This window comes from Larimichthys crocea, chromosome IX (assembly GCF_000972845.2).
Source record: "Larimichthys crocea isolate SSNF chromosome IX, L_crocea_2.0, whole genome shotgun sequence".
In the NCBI taxonomy this organism is placed as follows: domain Eukaryota; kingdom Metazoa; phylum Chordata; class Actinopteri; family Sciaenidae; genus Larimichthys; species Larimichthys crocea.
Window position 1 is genome coordinate 12,484,113 of NC_040019.1, and position 20,872 is coordinate 12,504,984.

The following is a 20,872-nucleotide window of genomic DNA, read 5'->3' on the forward strand; positions in this document are numbered from 1 at the left end:
TGATCAGAAGCTTACGGAGGACTTACTTGTTTACTGAGATGAAAGCACCGGGCTTCACAAAATGATGGTCAGAGCTATTGATATGTAAAAACATGCTCCGCTGCTGTGTCTAGACTTTAAGCTGGATCTTCATGTGATTCACTGGTTTTCAAAGCACACGTGTGCACAAAGTTATTTTTTCTTCTCATGAACATGTGGGGAGCAATTTGGTTCAGCATCTACAGTGAACTTTGAAAAAAACAAATCTAAATCATACAGTTCTGAAATATATTGAAGGTTTTCTAGTTTCCTCTTATTTCTGTTGGTAGTCTAGTGGTGAAGACACTCTCTAATCTTTAAATGTGACATCATCTAGGAGTATAAAAGCATAATGTCATTTTCAAGTCTACATGGAAAGGTTTGTCGTGCCCCAGTCATGTGCAACAGCAGGCTATAAATATTTGATAACTATGTGTCATAAACCTTGCTCAGTAATTGTACATAAATTATTGATGAGGGATTACTGAGGGGAGAGTTTTTTTTAATAAGACATGTGTCCCCTGAGGGGTCTCGGCTTTTTAGACTGAAGCAGGCAGCAGATGGAATCAAACAACCTCCAATGCTCCATTTTCATCTTTTCCAAATTTGTATTTTTGTATCAAGAGCAGTTCAGTAACAGAAGACTGATTGCAGACAGATTTCAGTGTCACTGACAATTCTAACAATGTGGGTACAAAAATAGGATTTAGAAAAATGAGCGAGGTGTTCAGCTTGACCCATGTCCCACAAGTCTTTCTCTATCTCTATAATGGTACCTAAACACATCATAAATAATGAATAAAATATAATGAAATCATTTCACTCATGATTCTGTGAATCTATACTGTCCCTAGCATGTTGAAAATTTGTCATGCAGTCAGAAAAAGGTCAAAAGGTAACCTGTGTGGATTTGCTGAAACATATTACAGCAGCATGTACCAAAGAGTGTATTTGGTGAATATATATGCATACTTGGGTACATACAAGCCCAGCACAGAACAGTCATTGTGGACTGGTAGCTAGAAAGGTGCCAGTTGAGCTCCTGGAGGTAGATGAGGTGCCACTGAGCAAGAGACCAAACTCTGAACATCAAACTGTCCGTGGCAGCCCTATTACTCTGACCTCTCTCCATATATTAAAGGGACAGTTTGGGTATTTTTAAATAGAGTTGTATTAGATATTTGTTCAATCATAGTCACTGTGTTACATACCGTAGACAAGAGACACAGGACAGAAGCTGAGCTATGCACTGCTGTGGACGGGGGCCACATTTAGCCACATGAAAACGTCACCTCAAAAAAATCCATATCACTCCAAGTGTATGACATGAGCCTTTTTCATGTTAAAACGTTTGTGCATGTGTGTGTGTGTGTGTGTGTGTGTGTGTGTGTGTGTGTGTGTGTGTGCGTGCATGCATGCATTCTTGCATCCACTTTGTGAGAAAGGCAGGAGTCTCCCTCGAGATGAAATTAGTTCCAGTGGTTGTCCATTGTTGTCAAAGGCACACACAGTGACTGATTATTGCTTCTTGTTCAGGCTAAACACTCTCAAACAGAAAAGACTGCAGCAGCAGCACTCTTGGAGGAATGAGGCTGTTAGAGTGGTGCCAGCTGACAAACAACACTTTGAAAAATTATCAGTCTAACACAGAAATGCTTTGCAGACAGCGTGCAGAAGCCCTCCTTTATCTGGTCATGTGATGGTCTATCTGATGCGCATCATAAGCATGCAGAAGGATATCCTGTATGAAAAAATGAAACTAAATATTCATCAGGGGCAGGTCTCTTAATATTAAGGTCTATTAATAACATTAATATCACTATTAGGGGCCTCGTTTACACTCTAAGTTATTATCAGGTTGTGCAACAGGCTGACGAAATGCATCTGTTATCAGCCTGTCTGTTGTCCATTGCATGCAGTAAATACAGAATCATCAGCTCAGAACAGCAAGCACAGTACAGAAATCACACACACACATAGAGCACATAGACAAATTCATTGTAAGTCTGTTTCACAGAAACTATTTCGCAAATTACTTCGACAAGATCTGATGCTGCAGCTGTACTGACCCTGAAACAAAACACTTTTAAAAGTTTCAAGTTTTAAGAGTGCATTCATCCTGCCAGACTCCAGGAAGGCTGGAACGCCTTGATTCTACTGTCACGACTCTGTAATGATGAGTCTGCAATGCTGTTGCACTTCATGCCTGACTAGGAGTGTTCAGAAGTGCCTTCTTTTACAATATTCCAAAAAATATACACACACAGTTTATGGATTGTTTTTTGAATCTTCATTTGTGGTCTTAGTGGCTGGCTATGATGTTAGGTAGTAATGGTCGATGCAGTTTTTCCAAGCTGGTAATGTAATCAACTTTTCGGCTGAACTGATCCGAGTGATGGTTATTGCGACATATAACACTGCCCAAAATGTGAAAATCAGTAAGATTGGCCTTAAACTGACGGACTGTCTTTAAACTTAATGTGGCTTATCGTTTGACTTGAGTTATAACAGACTTCCATGATTCTGACTACGGACTTGCTTCCTTCCACAAATGTGAACCTTCTGTGTGTTTGAACAGAGCTGCAGACTCTAAAACTAAAACTATGATTATTATAGACATATGATTTGACTAACAGCATCACACTACAACACACAAGATTAATCACAGTGTGAAAAGAAGCCATCTTTAACATGCCAGGTATGAATGTCTGACAATATGAACGCTGATGTTTGTACTAAAGTCTTCCTGCAGAGAATCTATGTGAAATTCTAGGAAGCCAAACTATAAACATCAGATCCTCTGACAGGAGATCCCTTTACTTTAGTACACCTGGAGAAAAATTTGTTGGAAGGTAAGGTGTATGTGTGCACTACGGTGACTCCATTCATTTAAGTTTACATCAAAAGACTGCGGTGTTTATGGATTCCTAAGACTGCTCAACGCAATGTCAGAATCCGTGCTTTGCACATCAAACATTCAGCTTCACTTCAACTTCGTTCTGAAAGCTGAACACCAACACCGGATGTGTGAACAGTTTCACCTTCACACTGTGCACTGATGCTCGCTTTCAGCGCTCAAACCTGTGCATTCAAATTTAGTCCAGATAAACTAATACTATCAGTTTGCACTGTGTTTGAACACACACTTTGCAAAGAGAGGGCGAACAGGCAAACACACAAATGCACAAAAATAGACACACAGTCACAAACACAGCAGTGCTCATGTCACCGGTGGAGGTGTGTATAAATAAAGACAGAGACATTGTGGTAAATTAATAAACATCAGTATTTAAATGAATTCAGTGACTTTCATGCATGGAAATATGTGGCTCACTGAAGATGATGCAGATTCAATACAGCACTGCATGTGTATAAGTGTATGGACTGTTCTGTGTGTGTGTCCCTCGTAAAGGACACACACAGTCCTGTGCAGTACATCTGATAAGACAGAGGCACTGTTAAATGGTGATAAGAGAAGTGAACACTGGCCTAGGCCAATGTCAAAGCTGAATTTGAATCTCACCGATTCAAGGCAAAAACTCGGGCGTGGGAGGAGTTCGGTGAGGCCATGGAGAACGACTTTCGAACGGCTTCGAGGAGGTTCGACCGTGTTCCTCGAGGGGTCCTGTGGGGGGTGCTCTGGGAGTATGGGTTCCGGACCCACTAATACGGCCATCCGGTCCCTGTACTCCCGGTGCCAGAGCTTGGTCCGCATTGCCGGCAGCAAGTCGGACTTGTTTCCAGTGGGAGTTGGACTCCGCCAGGGCTGCCCTTTGTCACCGGTTCTGTTCATAACCTTTATGGACAGAATTTCTAGGCGCAGTCAGGGTGTTGAGGGGCTGCGGTTCGGTGGCCTCAGGATTGGGTTGCTGCTTTTTGCGGACGATCTAGTCCTGTTAGCTTCATTGAAGCATGACCTTTAGCTCTCCCTGGAGCAGTTCGCAGCCGAGTGCGAAGCGGCTGGGATGAGAATCAGCACCTCCAAATCCGAGGCCATGGTTCATGGAGATCCTGCCTCAAGTGGAGGAGTTCAAGTATCTCAGGGTCATGTTCACAAGTGAGGGAAGGATGGAGTGGGAGATCGACCGGCAGATCGGTGCGGCTTCTGCAGTGATGCGGACTCTGCACCGGTCCGTCGTGGTGAAGAAGGAGCTGAGCTGGAAGGCGAAGCTCTCGATTTACCAGTCGATCTACATTCCTACCCTCACCTATGGTCACGAGCTTTGGCTAGTGACCGAAAGAATAAGATCGCGAATACAAGCGGCTGAAATGGGCTTCCTTCGCAGGGTGGCTGGGCTCTCCCTTAGAGATAGGGTGAGAAGCTCGTCCATCCGCGAGGAGCTCAGAGTAGAACCGCTGCTCCTCCGCATCGAGAGGAACCAGCAGAGGTGGCTTGGGCATCTCGTGAGGATGCCTCCTGGACGCCTCCCTAGTGAGGCATTCCGGGCACGTCCCTCTGGGAGGCGGCCTCGGGAAAGACCCAGGACATGGAGGGACTATGTCTCTCGGCTGGCCTGGGAGTGGGCTTCTCTGCTGAAGCTGCTGCCCCCGCGACCCGGCAAGGATAAGTGGGAGAAGACGAACGAACGAACGATTCTTTTTATCACATACACACATTCATACAAATCACTGTATACTGACCATCATAAGGATATAGCATACTATGATGTATAGATGTGTGTGCTGTAATTTTATTGTCAGCAGACTGTCAGACTGAGTTCTGTCACTTTACATACTTTAAACGGGCCTCAGGAAGAACAGCTAACAGGATCAAATACACAAACTATATTTCAGCTTAGCCTTCCATAGTGATCAGGGTGATTGTTACACACAAGGAAATATTTTCTTTATCAAGGGATCTGCAAGTAACTGTCAGGTTTGTATGTCAGAAAATAGTAATGAACGCACACAGGCCTGGGACACACACACACACACACACACAGCTGACATTTAAATGACTCTACAGTGTAACATTATTCATCGACGTACAAAGTGTACTCAGTAGAACACAATAATCATGCCCATCGATGGTTGGTTGACATATCAAGATTTCTGCTGTGACTCCTGTCAGTATTTCATCACCATGCTGGAGATGTTGATCGAACATAGAAGCTATTCCTCCATCGAATATGTACAATAGCAATTTTACCATTAGAGAAATGAGGTCTAGAGGCAAAAATGTGGGTTTGAAACTTTTCTTTCATATTTGGAAACTTTTCACATACAAGGACTTCGACATTCTCCAGATGTGGAGGAGATGCTGATCTGCTGGGTAGACTTTGTTCTCGCATGAACTGATGCTGTACTTTTTGTGTGTCCATTTACAATCTCAGTTCTTTGGATTTTCTTTTTCCTTCATCTCTTCTGGTTGTTACCAATTTCTTCTTTCTTTTGTTTTTTAAAGAACCATTTAGGAAACTGGCAGGGTGTACAAGTAGCTGGCTGCTGCCTCCAGGAGCAGACATTGGAATGGAGACTGATTTGTATGAATGGGGCTGTGTTCTGCTTTGACTTTGTGACATGAGAATGTGTCAATACATGTCAATACATGTCAATACAGAAAAAAAGAAAGGCATGTCAGTGCATGTAGGAATTAGGTATGGTGTCACAGTGTGGCTAAAAGTTGGTGGAAGCAGAGGAGATACAGGGGATTTCAGTATGCTGGTCTCATACACATAATGTAACATCCTGCTGCATCTTCTCTGCACTCACACACTGAATATTGCTCACACAAAGACAATGGGCCTGAGCCGGAGCCGTGGTTCAGCAGTGATTCAGTGGAGGAGAGACATTACTGTAAAGTCTGTGGTAACTAATACCTGAGCACGGTGCTGAAGAGAGAGATAGTAATCCCCAAACTGGGTGCTGACTGCAGCCGTATAATATGCATTAAGAGTCTCAGAAAAGGCAGTAAGATAAATATAAAAGGAAGTACTGCAATTGAGATCTGTGAGTCCCGCATAAAAAACATTAAACACATCATAAGTGGGGAGGCTTCTAGGAGAATTGTGTTTGTGAATGCAGAGTGTGACGGAGGAGTCAAGACAACACTGTGAATGCAAAGCCTTTTTACTGTCAGGAAGGCTCTCCTCATTATAAGAGTTGGTTAAAGGGATAGTTTGGGTATTTTGAAGTGGGCTTAGTTTGCAGAAGCAGACAGAGATCCTGGTTACACCAGGCTATGATCTGTCTGACCATGGTAGGTAGGTAACACACTGACTATGGATAACAGAACCCCACTTCAAAATACCTGAACCATCCCTACAAAAGTCTCTAACACAATAGTGACCTACAGCAGACACCAATACTGACGTGCAATTACACCACTAACACACTGCCATGAGCAAATGCACTGCCCTTTTCACACAGATGCACACAGATAATCAAATATCAGACAAATCCAATGTGAGGGTGAGATAGTGAAGAGAAAAGTCATTACATATTAATTCTGCTGTGGAACTACAAGCTGGCTGTCAATTCACTTTTTACCACCATCCTCAGACAGCAGGCTGTCACTAATCAACAACATGATATGATAGATGACATGAGCTGATGGAGGACACATCCAACCATACACAAAGCTAGGACCTGAACTGTAGAACTATAACAGAGCACACGATGACAGAGGAATGAGGGAGAAATCAGAAGCTGGCAGTCAATCAGAAAATGTCAAAATGCCAAACACTTACACTAAACCCACAAGCTTCATCACTTGTTCATGTTTGGGAGGCAGCACATTCTGCTGTTTTCAGAACAGTTCTACACATTCTAACAGGCACCACCTACAGGAGACGAAAGCAGCAGCAGAGACCTGCATAAAGACCTTAGCTGGCAGAGTGCGTTGCATAAAAGACGCTACCTTCTATTAGGTAAACATCATTTTAGTCAAACGAAAATGGAACCCAATGGTTAACTACAACAACACGGTAAATGTTAAACACTCCAACAATTTAAAAAATCCAACATTTCTGCTTAAAGTTTCACAGCCAGGCCTGAGCCTTTAGCCTTGTCTTGTCTTGTCTGCACAAGTGTTCATTGACAGCTGCAGCAATCATTTTTCAACAGATCAGCAGATGCATGAATTATTTTTGTGGTTGATAACACATCAGCTTGATGTGGTGGATATAAACTGCAGTTGAATCAACACGTCATCGTGACTGGACCGGACAGCTCACTGTGCCTGATGAACATGCTGATACACCAATGTTCCACAGCTGCAGATGGTGGACATAGTGGGTTTACATCTGCACTTCTTACTGTGGCTGTTACTTGTCTTGACTGAAGTGTTTGTGGTCTGGAAGAGACGAATTGTGTCTTTGAATCAGCCACACTGATTATGAGGTCTGTGTGACGATCAGTCTCTCTCAAAGCCACAATCACTTTGCAGCTTTAGCTAAGTAATGCTGCAGAAAACATGGAAATGATTCAGGATTTAGAAATACCTTGACGTCTCGGTGGATGACATTGTTGTCATGGCAATAGCGTAGCGCCTCAAGTATCTGCCTCATGTAGTGACTAAGGAAAAGACAGTTGTACAATTATTGTTGTATCACAGAAAAGTGATTACATTTCAGTAATGGATGCAAACATCAACAGAGCAAATGAATGAAACCTCACCTGGCCACTGCTTCGCTGTAGACAAAGCCAGCGTCTGCCCTCTTCACAATCTCAAAACACAGGTCTGCTCCATCCATACTGATAAAGACACACAACCACACACACACAGGCAGACACAGACATCAGTATGGCATAAAGGTCAGGACAGAAATCTGGGTAAGAAAGGTCACACTTATTAAAACTTCAACACTGTGCTTCTCTGTGATTGGCTGTGAAGGTGAAACAGCAGACACAGGTCAGACGGGGAGAAGCTGTAATTATGTGTCTCTGCAGGTCGAGGTAGAAACAAGCTGGATGAGCACAGCTGCCTGTACTGAAGCTGATGTGATGCTAACAATCAACCTCTCCACTAGGTCAGGCATTTAGAGGACTCATTAAAAACACTAAGACTGTGCAAATTAGACAAGTGGAGGTCATGTGATATTTTGTATAGACTTTCAAACAATATAATCACTTCAAAATCTTATTATTGAGAGTCTGTCTGAGGCATATAATTAATTCCAGTACGTGACACTGATCCTCCACTAGATTAAGCTCATTTGGTTACAGATAGATTTTTTTTTTTTAGAAGGAAAATGTTCCTCCAATATTGGAGTTATTACTCCATCAGTTATTTGATTGTTTGTTTTCCATGTGACTAATAGAAGAAAAATACTACAGCAATATCTTCGCACACTCCTCTTCTTTAATGAATCACACAGATTTTATAAATGAGCAAATAACACCAGCTAATCACTTAATGAACTGATAATTACTGCATGCATTTTAAAATGGTGGGCAAATGTTCAGTTCAGGAGGATCATAATGAACAGTCATGCAGCAAATCTTCAGGAAGAGAAGCTCTTGCTGTAATGATGACCTTTAATATTTTGCATTCATGAAATCCCTCCAGAGTCATTTACAGTAAAGAGATGACTCTAACGATGACAGCTTCTCAGCCCAGTTAAAACCATGTTCAAGCATGAGGTGACAGCAGAGCACACAAACTGGGAATTAATAAACTGCTGGGGATGGATTCTTATGCTGCTGCCATTAGGTCTTTACACACTGCCTCAATCCTGTTTACTTCCACAACACACACAGGTAGTGGATCGAATGACAACCCTCAGATACACATGTGCACACACACACACATACACACACACACACACACACACACACACACACACACACACACACACACACACACACACACATACACTTAATTATGACCCAGGCATTCAGTTACAGCAGATACTGTCTCTCATAACTGCTTTGCTCCCATTCTTCCACCAATTACTGAAACCTGCTCTTTATTGTCACTAAGCCTCTGCATGGCTGTTATGGAGGACTTGGCTGCAGCGCGTCCTTATTTCTCTGCTCCTATCACCTCACACTGCTAAGCCAGGAGGGACACATGTGAGGCTGTCCCTGTTTATTCACCATGTCTATTCTGCACTAGTCGAATAAAATCTACCTGCACTCCCATGTGTGCATTAGTGTGTGAGACACACAATAAAACACAAGCTTGTGCGAAAATGAGCTCCAGAACCACATTTACTTTAAATTCAGCTCACTTGCATTTCCTTGAAAGCACGAAGCTGTGTGAAGAAAACACAAGCACTTGCCTGTGCAGCGATAACAGAATCAGATGATAAAGGAATTAGTTCTGGAAAAGGAGGAAAGATGAAGATACAGAGCAGGCAGGCAGGAGCGCAGGGAAGCCACAGTTTTGTGAAAGGCTGGAGGTAGCACATGTGAAATCTTATTCTCATCTCTTTTCCTTCATATATATATAGTACTGGACTCACCCCCTACACACTGTCTCCCCCCCTTTCTATTATTCCTTATTTCTTACCCCCGCCCCATCCTCAGCTAACAAGCTTTCTCATATCAGTCTGATTACCACCGCAGGGTGCACTTTCTCTCCATCCTGCTATTGCTGCAACCGTCCTCCAAGTGCTGTCTCTCTTCTCTCCTGTTTCCTTCCCTTCTGGCTGTATGTCCTCTCTCCTGATACCACCTCATCCTCACTCTCCTGTAGATGCCACATATTTCACCCGCCCCACACCTCCTCCAGGTATCATCATTCTCTTTCACTCTTATATTGGTTGTGTGAGCTTTTTGATGTGGCGATGTGTGATGTGTAGGTTTAGTCATGTTGAATGGAATCCTTACAATTCAAAAACCATGTAGAGCATCCCATCTGAGCTGTACGTCTCCAGCAGCTCCACAATGTGGGGGTGCTTCAACATGTGGCAGATGCTGGCCTCTCTCTTTAGATCTGAAAACACAAAAAAAACAGACAAAGACAAGGCGAGATGAGACAGGCGTGCAGTTTAAAACAGAACATATAATTAGTACAGTGGGTATCTTTTTTACAGCATTAAAGATGACATCATATGTGTGTCATGTATGTACGAGAACGATTTTTAAGCATAGACTTAAAAAGCATAGACTTTCCATGGCCTGGAAAGACCTGCAAATAGTCATCTGCTGCAGGTAAGGGCGATAACCACAACATCTGGTTCACATTCAGTATCATGCAATTCCACAGATATCACCACCTTTATCTTCCACCTTTTTTCCCTGTTAAAGGTTTTTTGTGGGCAAGTTTTTCCTCACTCGAACCGAGGGTCTAAGGACAGAGGGTGTCACTCCCTGTACAGATTGTAAAGCCCTCTGAGGCAAGTGTACTTTGTGACTTTGGGCTATACAAATAAAATTTGATTTTAATCTGATTTGATATCGAACCACACCGCTGAAGCTCACCTCACTCGACACCTGCTTACCCTGACTTTCAGTAGCTTAGCTCTCTGCTCTGTTCACAGCACAGCATAAGTCTCACTCCTGAAAAACCGTGATGATCATGATCATCTCATCTGGATGACTGTCTAATATGCAGATTGCCTTTGCTCTCCTTTCGTTCAAGTGATGTTTGTTTGTATCCCTGCCATTATTTCAGACCCTCTTACCAATGCCCAGCTCTAAGTATCTACCACTTTAATTAGTTCCTAAAGAAGAGGAGGGTTAATGTTCATGCTTACTGAAGCTGGAAAGAACAATTTAGGCTGGCTGTTTAGAAGAATCCCTGGGGAGAGAAGACAGACACAGCATGCCACTCAAGGAAAAAATGAGGCAAGTAGCAGCATGAATCTGTACATTTCATATAAAAACAGAAGAAAAGATATGTTTGTAGTTCACATCCACTTTTTTCTTGGATGGCCATTCTACTCATCATCATTACCAGCAGCCATTTCTCACACTCATTTGGCATTAATTAAAGAGTTTCAATACAAAGACTCTCTCACTCAGTAATGTGCTGCTCAGCTGATTTATTCTGAACAGCTAATTGAATTAATGGGAACCAATTGTTAGAAATTTTCCACGGTCAAAGCCGGCATGAGATTCACATGACTTTGACTCCATCCAAGTCACTTTTCTACAGGGTTCACAACGTTTTAATACCTCACAAATGTATCATATTTAATACCATTTGTTTAAAACAATACAAGCAAGGTAAGGTACAAGTGTAGTTTGCTACACTATCTAACTATCTATCACAGAATACTAACATTGTATCCAAGTATCATGATCAGAACACTATTTAAGAACACATCTGGGGTGGCGTTCAGCTCAGTTGGTAGAGCAGCCGCCCCATGTGTGAAGGCTCAGTCCTTGCTGTGCTCAGGGTTTGAATCCGACCTGTGGCTCTTTGCTACATGTCATTCCCTGTCTCTCTCTTCCCACATTCCTGTCACTGTTTAGCTGTCTCTATCAAAATAAAGCTTAAAAAGGCCAAAAAAATCATCTTTAAGAACACATCTAATACCTGTTGGACAAAGTATGACAGAAACCAGTAGAGACAATATGGAGTAAAATCATTTTAAGAAACGGTCAGCCAGTTCTTGGCCTTCGTCATCAATGCCAACTACTTCAAACATAAAACAAGAGAAATATTTGTCTTATGGAAGAGAATCAAAACTATTCATTTATTTAAGTTTTTGTTAACATGGACACTTGGTCACTGTGAGACAGTGAGCTTGTCCTGCAGTAGTGACTGTGTTTTACAACAATCCCCCTAACAGCCCAGTCAGATTCAGACAGAAACACTAGGAAATGATATCTGTTCAGTCCAGTTTGATTTGTCATGTGCAGGTTAACATGGGTACGATGATCAAACAGGTCAACTCAGCATGAAGAGCACCAGCTATGACAGCACTGGACATAGACGATAAAAAAGAATATAAAAATACAATAAATGAATAAAAAACGGAAGTGATATCAATAAGATGACCGTCCACCAATGAGCTTGGGTCTGCCCGAGGTTTCTTCCTGTTAAAAGGAAGTTTTTCCTCACCACCACCATCACCAAGCGCTCGCTCATGGTGAAACTGTTGGTCTCTGTAAATAGTATTATGAAGAGTACGGTCTAGACCTGCTCTGTATGAAAAGTGTCATGAGAAAACTGAAGTTATGACATGGTGCTATATAAATAAAACTGAACTGAAATGAATTTAACAAAGTGTACTTTACACTGTATGAACGAGAAAGGATGTGAGGTTACCGTCATTAACTGCATTTAATGTGTTTCAATTCTAATCACAACCTGCAGATGGCCTGATAGAAACATGAAGTTGTGTTTGTGTTGTATTATAGTTAATATGCACACTTTCCTCACTCACTCATGTTGTTCACGCTGATCAGTTAGTCTATCCCATATATCTATTTTCAGATTTTCCACAAAGCACTTCCTTGCTACTTCTCCTCCTGGAAGCTATTGTTCATTTTAAAGGTTGCAGCCAACCAGAGAAATGTACATCACATACATAACCTTTCTGCTTGAGCACAATCTCAGTCTCATTTGCTGAAAATGCATCACCAAACATGCTTAACTGCATTAAGTTTTAATATCTAGCTCTCATACTGAAATAGCTAGGCTGTGCCAAAATACAGTCTATGGCAGCTAAATATTCCACGCTCCCAGTGAGGTATTTACCCGGCTGCTGCTGCTGCTGCTGCTGCTGAAGGTGATTCATGGACAGGAACACGGAGTGGGAAAAAGATGGGACTATGGGAGTAGATGTTCCTGCAATAATGTGATAGGTGGCATGCAATATCTCTTACACATGCACGCACGCACGCACACAAAATGAAAAGTTACTCTATTGTTCTTCTATGTAGGCAGTGACATTTAATTAGGCTCAGAGTTGAAGCCGTGAGCAACTTGTGCTACAGCGAGGCTCAGCGCTAACATTAAGCTAATCCTCTAAGGACGAGCACAAGGCGGGGCTAGCTCCAACATGATGCTAATTCTGCTAAAGGATAAGTGGCTACTTCACACACACTGCAGGCTGCCACATCTAATGTCATCTGCTGAGCCTCCTGTGTGTCAAAGCTTCTCCTAGTTTAACTAGAACATAAAGTCATCTCAGCTCATCCAACAACATAATACATGTCATAACAAACTAGCATTGCTGTTCTACTAATCCTGTACACTAATACGTACTAAGAACAACTACTGTAAAGCACTGCCATCCTCTGCACTGTTTCTGACTGTGACAAAATGGACTGGTCGCAGAGCAGACAACACAGGTAATGATGGCACAGTTCCATTAATTGTCCCGGTAACGGTGACAGTGACTGCAGCTATCATTAATACGCGTGTGAGTTTCCTGCTGAGTCAAAATGTCTGCTATTCAACCATTCAACCAGTCCATGACTTCAGCTGCAGCTAGAAAATTTGACAAAAACATCCTGATTCTAAACAAAGTTAATAAGCTTCAATTTTGATATAATATTAAAAAAAAAAAATCAACAGACTGAAATTGTATTGAATCATATTTTCAGAGTTTATACTCCTCAACTCAATTTGAAAAAGAAAAAAAAATGTATTTCTTTAAGACTATTCACCTTCCTAAAAGAACCTGTGAACACAGTAATCAGATCGAAGATGAAATATCAGAGGAAGAGGAAGAGGAAGCTACAGCTCATCCCAAATCAAACAAAGCTCTGGAATGAGGGGTTGATGAAGGATTCATTGATCTTGGTTATCCTGGTTCAGTAGTCCACCTTTAATTGTGCCCGTCCAGGGGGAGAGAAACATCTTTTCATTGATTGGAAACTTTGAATCAGTCAGTGTGTTAAACCAGGATCATAAAATATTTACACAATACTGTCAGAACTAACAGAGGGTGTGTCTTTAAAGTGTAGTTAGAAATTATAATCAGTTATAAGTTGTTAAAAAGCGAGTTTAATCAGTTAAAATGTATTTGCATTGGTTCATACTGTGTGCTGCAAGGTTAATGACACAGTGCTGTTATGTGATGCTGCTCAATCTTCAGCCTTGTTATGGAATTTTCTATCCTTTGGGTACACAGGGGCATGGCATAGCATGGGCCAACATCACAACAGAAATTTAACCTCATAGACGTTGACGGCACTAAGCCAGATCAGAGAAGACGCTTTCTCTTTGGCATGTAAGGCCGATGTTTGGAGTGCAGGAGGAGTGCAAGTGCCAGCCTATCTTAGAGTTGCCTGGTGACCAGGGTCGAAGAAACTCAATGTTGGCCTCCTAGACATAATAGATAGCTAACTGTTGACCATTAGCATGAACAGACAACAGTGTCTCAAGACTAGAATGTGCTGAAGGTGAACACGAACATGGGTAAATGCATCCCCTTTGACTATTCTGGGCGTAAAGTATTTGTTGCCTCATCTGTAAGGGTTTAAAGTCTGACCACCAGCATGAATTGTGCAGAATAAAGACAGACTCATATGCATACCTGATTGTATGTGTGAATGTCTCTAATTCTCCTTGGTCAAGCTTCAATAAATATTACAGAGGCTCCTGAACACTTTCTTCTCTCCTGACCTGGTGACTTTCAGCAATTTCTCCACAACAAGCCTCACAGAGCAGCTGTCCATAACATGTGCAGATGGTTCAGTAAAACATGTGCCCTGCTGGCTAGCAGTCACATCATAGCTAGGACTGTTCTTTGCTGTGGTGAGATGTGCTTTTCATACAGCACAGTGCTGCTTTAGAGTTTCAGACGACTTTAAAATGAACATAGTTGTGTGTGTACTGTTATTAAGTTATTTCTGGAATGTGAAACAAGACTTTAGTAAAAAAAAATGTCTGTCTAGCTTTTCATACGAGTACGCCAACAAGGAAAGTACAAAGTAACTTTACTACAAATCATCAGCCTGGACCAGACAGCATTTGTTGGTCAAACATTACATGTCATCAGCCATATCATAAAACAGAATTTGGAAGCTGTGTTGGGGGGCTAGATACAGAAAAGGCTTTTGATTGTGTGAATTGTCATTTTATATAGAGAAATATTTATATAGTGTTTTGAATTTATTTGGCTTTCATAGAACTTTGATTAAAACAATACAAGCTCAGTATAATGAACCAAGATAAGCAGAGCTGTATCTAACTCTTTGTTCTAGAACAAAGCACAGCGCAAGGTTAAACAATTAACCCTCTCTTGTTTTTTCTTAATTTTCACTAAGCCCCTGAGCTCATGGATTATTCAGAAGAGGTAAATATAAAGAGATAGATAATAAGGAAGGAGTACAGATTTCCTTACTTGCTGACAATGTTTTAATTGAAGGAGCAGTGTGTTGAATTTAATTGCATTTAGTGGTGTAGTTGCTGATTGCAACCCTCTCCACTCACCCTCTCCTTGGCCACGAAACAAAATGTTTAATAAAATTGTTGTGCATTAATTTCCTTCCAATAGCACTCACTTTGGTTCATGGATTTAATCAGTTCAAATGAATGAATCCAGTCCATTCAGTCCCAAGTCCAATTCAAGCAGTAATTGAGGATACAGTCTTGAGGAATAAGCTTTATAGGAGCTTACAAGAAACACAGTGTAATGATTATATGTGAAGCAGAAATGGGAAAGGGAAGGAAACAGGAAGAGCAGATAAAGAAGTGGAGAGTCTCATCAGGTTCTTCATTAGTCCACTTCACTACACCAAATCTTCACACTTCCAAGTCATTATCATAGATTCTGTCCACTGTCTATAGAACCTGTCTGGCAGGAGGTTCACAAAGTGTTACAAAAAGTACTGCAGGTGGACATTCCATTCATCTAGAGAGCCTGTATTTGAACAAAAGGTGTACCTCAGGGGGGATTCAGGAAAGTAACTAAAACCTTACACAGACATTCCTACAGTCAAAGACTGGACTGACATTATCTATGATGCATTTAAAGAACTTTTCCATTAACTATTCAACACTTTATTGGAAAGGTTCTTGAAAAGAATGAAAGGTGGCCTGTGTTCATTACATCTGTGTGACTGATCATTTCTCTCTGTTTTTTTTTTTTACTTACCCTCTTTTTTTTCTTTTTGCAAAGTGATTTGACTATCTGAGTACAACACTGGATCTGTTTAGTCAGTTTGATTTTCATTTTTGTATCATATTCATACAGGTATACTCATGAGAATGATGGCATTGTGTGAATCTGTGCATAACTGAAAAGAGAAGAGGATTTTAAAACAAACAAATAAAGAAGGAAGATAGATAATTAATGCAGTCATTCATTCAGTGTTGGAGCGTAGAAAACCTCATGTCAGAACTCATGGTGCAACCAAATGGTTTTTCACACTTATATTTCACACTTTGATATGTAACACTGACACTGTTGACTGTCCTAACAAAGACAAAACACAAAGTCCAGGTGTGGCAGACAGCTGTTTTTTAAACGACGGCACGGCATGCAGGACCTGATAATCTGTGACTGGAAATTCTTGATTCAGTAGTGAGTCAGTCCCCATGTTCAAACGGCCAACATCACAACAGAAATAAACACGTTTACAGCCTGGTACAGATTTTTTATAGAACACACCTGTTCAGATTATATTATGTCTTAAAGTTGTGCATATTTAACAGCGTGGCTGTTTTGATTGACAGGTGGGTGTTATTAGAGCACCCAGGTGTCATCACCACACATCCTTCCCAGAGACACTGAGATGAATTGGCAGCAATATCTCAGACTTTTATCAACAGAACATATGCCATCAGAATCTTTTGACGTCTTACACATCAATCACTTGATGAATGTTTGTTTTTGTTGGTCTTTCTCAAACTCACAGAATATGCTGCCATGTTAAAAATAGGTCAAAAAACTCTTTTTAGCCAAACTGACATGACAGGTCCTCACTGCTATCCCTACACTCATCACTTCAAACACACTATTTGATATCATATTCTCACTGTACGGAGACATCATACAGTAAATCAACAGGTGGTCGAGCAGGGAAGTATCAGTATCCATGGTAATGGCCGATTCCTGCACACAGTTGGAAAGAGAGAGAGAGAGAGAGAGAGAGAGAGAGAGAGAGAGAGAGAGAAAGAAAGAAAGAAAGAAAGAAAGAAAGAAGAGAGGGAGGAGGTGATAAACACGTGATCCTTGATCCTCCTGCTGGGAGTCAAAGCTGCAGTGGAAGGAGGCCTTGTAACAGCTACACCACACAGAGCTCTGTGCGTGTGCGTGCGTGTTAAGCTGAAAGAAAGAAAGAAAGAAAGAAAGAAAGAAAGAAAGAAAGAAAGAAAGAAAGAAAGAAAGAAAGAAGAGAGGGAGGAGGTGATAAACACGTGATCCTTGATCCTCCTGCTGGGAGTCAAAGCTGCAGTGGAAGGAGGCCTTGTAACAGCTACACCACACAGAGCTCTGTGCGTGTGCGTGCGTGTTAAGCTGGTTTCAGACCAAATCCAGCTGTGGCAGCAGGGATGGTAAAACCAAAAAAATAAAACCAAAGAAAAAAAATGCAGTGACATGCTGCGGAAAAGTTGAGCCACTTTCAACTTTTGGAGAAATGAAACCCGAAGTCACACTGCAGCCACCAATCACATGATCAGACCGGTTAAACTGCTCCACAGTCAGCCTGAAATGTCACAACACTGACTGATATCCAGGTGGAGAGAGAGCGCATTGGTCCAGAGACGTGGGAAGAAATACAGAGAAATAAAACAGAGTGTGAGAGTGTGAAGGAGGTGGGAGAATAAAAGGCAGAGGGAAGAGAGTAGGCGATGGCACATGATGAATTTTGCTTATTCTCTGGCTAGCTTTTCTCTTTCATCCCCTCAGAGGGCTGACCTATTCGTAGACAGACCTCCGAGCAGGCTGAAAGAAACAAACTGTTGTGTGTCTTTGTGTCAGGCCCCTCTTGGCCAGTCCATGCCAAGACACAAACTACTTGACCCACTTCCCTTGGTCTGAGCTTTTGCAGGGTGCGTGTGTATGTATGTGTGTGTGTGTTCCTGCTTTATTACTGTAGTGCTCTGTTACGTTGCCTGCTCAAGTGAAACTACTCTGCTTTCTACAGGCAACAAGGACAGCAAAATAAAAACAAATCAACAACAAGAAGAGCCGGCTGGAGTCTGGAGGGAGCGCAGTTTGATGGATTCCTGAGGACTACAGAGGAGGGGCTGTGATAGAGGGCTGGATATAAATGACTGAGGAATGTACTGACCATGCACCATATCATACCGCACACGCACGCACACACACAAGCTCACACACACATGTATACATATGATCAGAAATGCTGGCAGTGAAAAAGAGTTGTAGCGTTAGACAAGCTACAATAAAAAAAGTTTGATTTGGGATTTATGTGTCATCTTGTCATCACTACTTTTTACAAGCAGACAGACAAACAAATACTCATTTTTTAAACATTTCATCAAGGCTGCTTGCTCCTTTGATGGAAGAGGTATTTGCCATGTTTCCATTTCAGCTCACAGACTGCTGAATCCTGGCTGACGTCAGTTCAGATTCCTTTTTTTAAACTGAACCTGTTCTGTACTCTTTTATTGGAGCATATTTTTGAGACAATGATCTACTTTTTACTTTGCTACCTTTGCCATTTCTAGCTTAGTTACCTGCTGCCCAGGACACACCTTAACCCATGAGGGCTGCTACATAGACAGTGTTTCAATATTTCACAATAAAAGCAAATTAATAACAGCTATAGAGCTTTTATTTTGAAAACGCATTCAGAGTGGTGTCTTGGGCAAACAAAAGCGCTGCTCGGCTGACAGAGAGTGTTCATGTCCCTGCTGTAAGCTGTCCTTTTTTATTTCACTAGCCACATGCTCTACTTTTGTTAACGTTTAACAACAAAGGTTTTCATGATTTTACACAAAAATATCAATATAAAGAGTAACTTGTATTTAGACGCGACAGGTCAAATCAAGAATAGCTGTCAGCCTCTAATGGACACTCAGGGATACATTCTGATGTTATGTAGCTTATGTAGCACGCCCTGTAAGCACTCGTTTTGAATGTGTGCTATCAGACAACTGAGCATGAAATAATGATTGGTCTTGTTTGATTAGTCTCAATGCTAGTACCTCTTGGTAGTATTTGTGTTACACAATAACCGTTTTATACTTTGACAAAATCAAATCAACGTCTCTAAAGTTAAACTGAAACAGCAAACAGAAGAAGATGGAGAAGAGGAGGGGATAAACCTTTGACCTGCAGAAACTGAGGCTCTGTGAAAAATACCCTCTGTTAAGGTTATTTAAAGGACTGACTTTAAACATGTACAGTATGCATATATGCAAATATACAGGCTTAATGTCACTACTACACACCACATAAATAACATGTTTTTGTTGCATGTTCCGTACTGTTCTTCATTTAAGTGTGGATCGGCAGGTATGTCCAAAAGTAAAGTTGTCACGATACCAAAATGAGTAACCACGATACTATACCAGACAAAGTATCATAGTTCCAGGTATTATCGCGATACTGCAGCCTTTTTTTAGTATTAAATCAAATCAAATCAAATTTTATTTGTATAGCCCAAAGTCACAAAGTACATTTGCCTCAGAGGGCTTCACAATCTGTACAGGGAGTGACACCCTCTGTCCTTAGACCCTCGGTTCGAGTGAGGAAAAACGTGCCCACAAAAAACCTTTAACACGGGACTCACACATGAGGCGGAACGGCAGCGGAACGGTACTTTGCCCGGCGCCAACTCACACCGGACGTGGATCAGCCGCGGAACGGCAGCGGAGCAAGCCGGCCGTATTCACGCGAGATCACGCGAGAATCCTGGACATACCCGAGACCCTGCGATAAACAGTGTATAAAGAAAACAACAACAACAAACAGCTGACTTTGCTTCTCCGACGTGGAGGAGATTATAAAAAGCATCTGTTGTGTCATAAAGGATTGTGTGTTGTTCCACGTCAACAATTAGTCTCTCGTTGAGACCCTTTGATCGATCTTTGATCACCTGGTGCCACCGGTTATGACGTAACGTTGATGTGAAGTTGTAAAAAGCTACATGAACTGTGTATTGTGTTTTATTTTGAAGGGGGGCGGAAGTTTATTATGTTGATTCTGTGTCTGATTTCCTGTCTGGTGCGCAGTGGTCTGTTGAAATTTACGAGGTTTAGCCGCGGCTCGCGGAAAAAATAGAAATCCTGCGGAAAGCTCGAAAAAGCGAGTTTAATCAGTTAAAATGTATTTGCATTGGTTATACTGTGTGCTGCAAGGTAATGACACAGTGCTGTTATGTGATGCTGCCAATCTTCAGCCTTGTTATGGAATTTTCTATCCTTTGGGTACACAGGGGCATGGCATAGCATGGGCCAACATCACAACAGAAATTTAACCTCAATAGACGTTGACGGCACTAAGCCAGATCAGAGAAGACGCTTTCTCTTTGGCATGTAAGGCCGATGTTGGAGTGCAGGAGGAGTGCAAGTGCCAGCCTATCTTAGAGTTGCCTGGTGACCAGGGTCGAAGAAACTCAATGTTGGCCTCCTAGACATAATAGATAGCTAACTGTTGACCATTAGCATGACACAACAACAGTGTCTCAAGACTAGATGTGCTGAAGGTGAACACGAACATGGGTAAATGCATCCCCTTTGGACTATTCTGGGCGTAAAGTATTTGTTGCCTCATCTGTAAGGGTTTAAAGTCTGACCACCCAGCATGAATTGTGCAGAATAAAGACAGACTCTATGCATACCTGATGTGTAGTGTGAATGTCTCTAATTCTCCTTGGTCAAGCTTCAATAAATATTACAGAGCTCCTGAACACTTTCTTCTCTCCTGACCTGGTGACTTTCAGCAATTTCTCCACAACAAGCCTCACAGAGCAGCTGTCCATAACATGTGCAGATGGTTCAGTAAAACTGTGCCCTGCTGGCTAGCAGTCACATCATAGCTAGGACTGTTCTTTGCTGTGGTGAGATGTGCTTTCATACAGCACAGTGCTG

General features: G+C 41.8%; 1 protein-coding gene across 1 annotated transcript in view; it reads right to left on the reverse strand.

Moving 5' to 3' along the window:
- Nucleotides 1-20,872, reverse strand: part of LOC104937969 (peripheral plasma membrane protein CASK) — a 135,906-nt gene that overhangs the window by 82,223 nt on the left and 32,811 nt on the right. The window contains exons 4-6 of the mRNA XM_027282238.1: nt 9,793-9,898; nt 7,636-7,713; nt 7,461-7,533 (exon numbers count right to left, since the gene is read on the reverse strand). Of these exons, the coding sequence (XP_027138039.1) occupies nt 7,461-7,533; nt 7,636-7,713; nt 9,793-9,898 (257 nt within the window). The remainder of the gene's footprint in view (nt 1-7,460; nt 7,534-7,635; nt 7,714-9,792; nt 9,899-20,872) is intronic.